Below are 6,000 nucleotides of genomic sequence, written 5' to 3'. Positions count from 1 at the left end.
GCGCCTTGGTGAATAAAACCTCACCAATTCCCTTCTGTGCCCCCATGATTAACTTATAGGCAGCCACAAGGTCGCCTCTCAACCTTCTCTTGCGGAGGCTGAAAAGGTCCAGGTTCTCTAGTCTCTCCTCGTAGGGCTTGGTCTGCAAGCCCTTAACCATACGAGTGGCCCTTCTCTGGACCCTCTCCAGGTTATCCGCATCCCTCTTGAAGTGCGGTGCCCAGAATTGCATGCAGTACTCCAACTGCGGTCTGACCAGTGCCCGATAGAGGGGAAGTATCACCTCTTTGGATCTATTCGTCATGCATCTGCTCATGCATGATAAAGTGCCATTAGCTTTTCTGATGGCTTCGTCACACTGCCGACTCATGTTCATCTTAGAGTCCACTAGGACTCCAAGATCCCTTTCCACTTCCGTGCCACCCAGCAGGTCATTCCCTAGGCTGTAGGTGTGCTGGACATTTTTCCTCCCTAGGTGCAGCACTTTGCATTTCTCCTTGTTGAACCGCATTCTGTTGTTTTCTGCCCACTTGTCCAACCTGTCCAGGTCTGCTTGCAGCTGTTCCCTGCCCTCCGGCGTGTCCACATCCCCCCATAGCTTTGTGTCATCTGCAAACTTGGACAGAGTACATTTCACTCCCCCGTCCAAGTCGCTGATGAAGACATTAAAGACCTTGTATAGGAGAGATCGAGTGGACAAAAGGGGCAGAGGTGTAGCTCTCTATGTCAAGGAAAGCTATGCATCCCTGAAAGCTGACATTGGCACCCAGGGTGGACAACTAGAGACCCTCTGGGTTAAAATCCATGGGAACACAGCACAGGGGACACAATGGTGGGAGTCTACTACAGACATCTGACCCAGGATCAAGAGCTTGACCAAGAGTTCACCAGGGAATTGGCTGAGGCTGCATGCTCCCGGTGCATGGTTGTCATGGGAGACTTCAATCACCCTGACATCTTGTGGGAAGAGCACTCGGCCAAATCCGAATGGTCTCAAAGCTTTCTCATATGTGTGGATGAGCTCTATATTTCTCAAAAAGTCTTCAGGCTGATGAGAGGTAAAGTGCTGCTCGACCTCGTACTGGCAATGGGGGATGACCTAATCAGTGACCTAACAATTGAAGGGAAGCTGGGTGACAGCGACCATGAGCTGATTACCTTCACCATCCACCATAAAGCTGGCAAGTCAGTCAGCAATACAGAAGTCCTCAACTTCAGGAAAGCTGACTTTAACAAGCTCAGGAGGTTTGTCAGTGAGTCCCTAAGAGATCACGGCCCAAAGGGGAGGGAAGTTCAGGATGAGTGGTTGCTCCTTAAGGGAGCTATCTTGGATGCATAAGCAGAGTCGATCCCATCTTGGAGAAAAGGCAGCAAAAGGGCACAGCAGCCTCCTTGGCTCAGCAAGGAATTAGCAGACCTCCTGCATCTAAAAACAAATACCTACAAAGGATGGAGGATGGGATCCACCTCCAAGGAGGAATATTCCGGACTGGTCCAGACCTGTAGGGTGTGAACCAGGAAAGCCAAGGCTGCGACTGAACTCCAACTAGCTAAAAGTATCAAGGACAATAAAAAGTCCTTTTTTAGATATGTGGGGAGCCAGAGGAAAAGCAAGGACAGCCACCCTTCCTGGGCTCCCATCTCTTCAAAACTCCTACTCTGCAGTGCGTCCTTGACTAATCGCCTGAGTTCATTGAAATCAGCTTTCCTAAAGTCTAGCACTTTCACCCTACTAGTTACTTTCACCCTTACTAGTTACCTTACCCACTTGACGTCTTATGAAGAATTCTATTATTAGGTGATCACTGTCCCCCAGATGGCTACCAATCTGTAGGTCCCCTACCATGTCATCCCCCGTTGCCAATACCAGATCCAGTAAGGCATTCCCCCTAGTGGGACCATGTACCTCCTGTGTCAGGTGGAGGTCCTGTACACAGGTTAGAAACCTGCGTGAACGGTGGGACTTTGCTGTCTGCGCGTCTCAGCAGATGTCTGGGTAGTTTAGGTCCCCCATGACTACCGCCTCCTTAGCTTTTATGGTCTCTGAGAGCTGCCTCAGGAGCCCCGAGTCTAGTTCTTCCCCTTGGTGTGGGGGTCTGTAGCAGACCCCTACCACCAAATCCCTTTCTCCTTGCCCCCCATGTAACCTAACCCACAAACCTTCTCCTTCCTCATCCTTCGATTCCGTGCTATCACAGGGCAGTTGCAGCTGGGGTCGTTATGGAGACTGGCCCCAGCCATGCAGGTAGGGGCTGCTGAAAAATGGAGTTCACTGCTGGCTGGATCCGGGCTGTGGGCTGGACTTTGCCCACCCCTGGTCTATCCACAACATGCAGATTGTCACGTTTCATGGAAAATATAACTGAAATACTGTTACCCTTGTGGTCTTCATTCATGCAAGCACTATTTTTGGTCACATACCAATGTGACATTTGGACATGTCTCCTTATGTTCTGTGGCAGTGTTTTCCACAGGTTCAGTAGATGCTTTCTCAGTCTAAGATTTTTGTATGAAAGGGACAGTACATAAGAGTAAATGTGAGTGCCAAGTTGGTCTTCTGCTATTCTCTATGGTTACCACATCATCTTAAATATGTCTAGTATTCCATGACAATGTACATGGAATCGTGTACCATGTTGTTTTTAAACGTCTGCCCTTTTTTCTACAGAGATGGAAGGACTAACAATGAACAGTGGTTAGAGATACATTATTTATGGCAGTTCCTACATAGGCTGTATTAAGGGAAACACACAATTGTGATCATGTTTCTGATTGGTCAGTTGAATAGTGGCAGAGGACCATGTCATTACTCTTGTCAGAAGGTCACAATTCATTGTGCATGTGATTTAAATTATATGTATACCTTGCACTTCTTGACATGAAATTTCATTTGCTATTGCATCATCCAGTTCCTTAGGTTTGTGAAGATCTTTATGAAGCTCCTTCTTCATCTTTTCTGCCCTTGACTTAAAGTAGGTCAGCAACATGTTTTCTTACCTCACTCTTATTAGGTCTTTGCTCATCCTCTCTCTTATGGAGGTCCCTCATATATAGAGGCAAACCCTGGGCTGTTCATTTAGTCACCATTTTTATACAGTATTTTCAATTTTTATATGCCCACTTATCCTTTGCTTTCCTACTCAACATTTCCATCTATAAACAAGACCCTCTCTCAAACAGTATGTAAAAAGTTAATGTAGCCACAGATTATAAATCTTTTTTTTATTTCCCTTTGCAGGAAGCTGTTTTTGTATTATGCTAATCTAAATGTTTTTAAACTCTGGCTTAAAGATTCCTAGTTTCCTGGTATTGAAGCAGGACTCGAGGACCTGTATTATTACCTTGCTGAGGAACTTATTAGTTGCATGAGCCCTAATAGGGATGCATGTGTAGACACCAAGACATTTACTGTGCAGTTAATTAGGCAACTGTGCAGTAAACATCTTGTGTAGATATGTCCACTGTGTGCAGCATGTGGATCAACTCTGAGACCCAGGGGAAGCACCAGGGGATGAATGATGCCACTCCAAGAGCTGTACCTTTAACACCCCTGCCTTAGGCTTCAAATACAACACTGTTCTGCTTCCATTTCAGCAACAATTTTCTTAACAGTAAGTAAATGTTTGGCTAATAGTTCAGTTATTGTGTTGTTTACGTGAGCTGGCCAGAAGAGTGAGAGTGCGAGAGTGAACTCTATAGCTATCTATATATCTCTCCCCGAGAAATAAATCTCTCTCTCGCTATCTATATACCTCTTATTTAAGCTGTTAAGGAGATAAATAAATATCTATATAGCTCCTTAATGGTTTGAGAGGTGTATTTTCAAGGAGAGAGATTATTCCCATTTTTTCACTCACCAAACTAATGGTAAGTGAAGAAATTGGCAGCCTTCCAAAAGAGAGAAAGTGTTTATTGTATATGAGGAAAATTAAGAGCAATTTTTCTTACCATCTTCAATATCGTAGGCATAGGAAGACAAGCGAAGTGTGGTAGCACAGTATTCACACTTGAAGCAGCTGCGATGAAAGAACTTGCCTTCAGCACTCAATCTTTCCATCACGTAGACCCGCTTACGACAGAAATAACAGACATCACTGCCTCCCAGGTTCTGGGGAAACTCCTTTTTGAATGAGCCCTGGACAGAAATGAGGCAGATTTAGAGTCACTTGTGTGCAGTTCCACCTCCATTGTAGGGTCACCTTTTCTCATTTCTGTGATATCAGACATGTGGATATAGACATCCATTAACACTGCTTAGCAAAATGAAAGCTTATGTACCAGTCACTAACCTTTCATGTCCAGGGGGCAAGTCCAGGTAATTTCTGAAGTTGTGGGGAGTAAAATCAGGAGCAAGTTTCAGCTTCCAGACCATTAGATATATGAGCTGACAATTTCACACAAGGTTACTAATGTGAAAGACAGCTGACTGAAGGAAATGTAAATTGGAAATCCTCTCTATGTCAGCTGAGACAGTTTACAGTTGTACTTCTAACCCTGCCTATATTCACTTGACAGAGGCTCAGGTTAAGCTTGAAACCAAGTTTTTCCACATGCAGCTCAACCGTAATAGGCAAAAATACTGGGCTGGTCTGTAGGAATTCTTCCAGCAATACTGCTCTTAGCTCTACGTTTCAGTCCCCTTGAGACTTATCAAGAAAGATGTTTTCTCCAGGACACAGCAATCCACAGAAAGCCCAACTTGATCACATACAGTATTTCAGAGCCAGGGTATCTCAAAGCAGTCTCTCTCTAGTGTGTGGGAGCCTAGGATGCTGGCAACAGAATTCAGGCAGATTTTAAAAAAAGCACGAGGATAGGGAGAGGGTTCAGAAAAAGGAAGTGAAATCTACTAAAATTATTTAAGATGTTGTCAGCTTCTTTCAAGACGACTAAACACTTATAGCACCACAGACCTATAGAATTTCTAGTCACAAACACACATCATCTTCTGCACATCATTCTCTTACCCGTTCCTTCTTGTCTAGAAGGGTTTTGGGTTGCTCTTTTCTTTGAAGCTGATTGGCTATCTGCTCAGCCAATGAGCTCACTCCGCCTGTGTACATCTTTATATACTTCTACCAGATGGAAGGGATAAAAAACAGGGAAGTGAGAAAAGAAAAAAAATCAAATTAAAAAGATGACAAAAAATGATAAAGGTGATGAAAAGGTGCAGAGAGATCAAACCATGCTGAAACAGCGGACAACACAGGCAAAGTGACTGTGGAAAAACAGCAGAACCAGTGTCGTCAGTGATCACTAGCAAAGCCCAGACTAAAAGCAGCTAAAAAGGGAGGTTTACAATTGGTCCCTTTACATAATTAGAAGGACTACAATTAAAAGAAAGAAGATGAATCAAAGTCTCTTTGTTCACAGAATATTTTGTTCATGAAAGACATGAACATCTACTTCCCCCTGCAGGGAGACGAAACCAAGACAAGTTTTAGGCTCCAGGTAAAAATGGACATCAAGGAAAAGTGGCATAAAAGAGGTATTTCATATAACCGAATTCAGAGGCCTGATCATGAAGGTTCACTCAGTTTCTTTGCAATAGGGAACAACTAGTTTCCAGGGGAAGAGAAAATAAAAATAGTCAGCTCAAGCAGAGCCACAGCAGTTCCAAAAAAATTAATACCTCCAAAGCTGCATGCATGAGTGCTCACAACACACAAGGGTTTTCAAGACTTTACATGAAAAGAATGGGGGAGGATAAGCCTCGTACCATAACTGTTTAGCTGGGCATGCAGCTTTATGCCTAAACTATTCTCTATCAAGGATATTTTTCCTGGGTACCATGACCCCAAGCATTTGGGTTTGATGTTAGGCTGCAATAAACCTTACAATACTGGTAATCAGACATCTAGAAGGCTTGACGCATCTCAGTGTAAGAGGTGGGAGATGAGAAATTTATAAGCTTGTTTGCTAGCTAAGTTTGGTCACTTCATGAAAATGAGTCATGCAGGAAACACCCATGGCATTTGAAAATAATTATTTGATTGAGGG

The 6,000-nt window shown here is 44.0% G+C and overlaps 1 protein-coding gene across 1 annotated transcript in view; it reads right to left on the bottom strand.

Moving 5' to 3' along the window:
- The window catches only part of MICAL3 (microtubule associated monooxygenase, calponin and LIM domain containing 3), a 235,660-nt gene that overhangs the window by 99,986 nt on the left and 129,674 nt on the right, over positions 1-6,000 (bottom strand). The window contains 2 exon segments of the mRNA XM_025198828.1: positions 3,949-4,135; positions 4,968-5,075. Of these exon segments, the coding sequence (XP_025054613.1) occupies positions 3,949-4,135; positions 4,968-5,075 (295 nt within the window).

Source organism: Alligator sinensis, unplaced genomic scaffold (assembly GCF_000455745.1).
Source record: "Alligator sinensis unplaced genomic scaffold, ASM45574v1 scaffold87_1, whole genome shotgun sequence".
NCBI lineage: Eukaryota > Metazoa > Chordata > Crocodylia > Alligatoridae > Alligator > Alligator sinensis.
The sequence above is the reverse complement of the archived record's forward strand: the minus strand, read 5'-3'. Positions and strand labels throughout refer to the sequence as shown.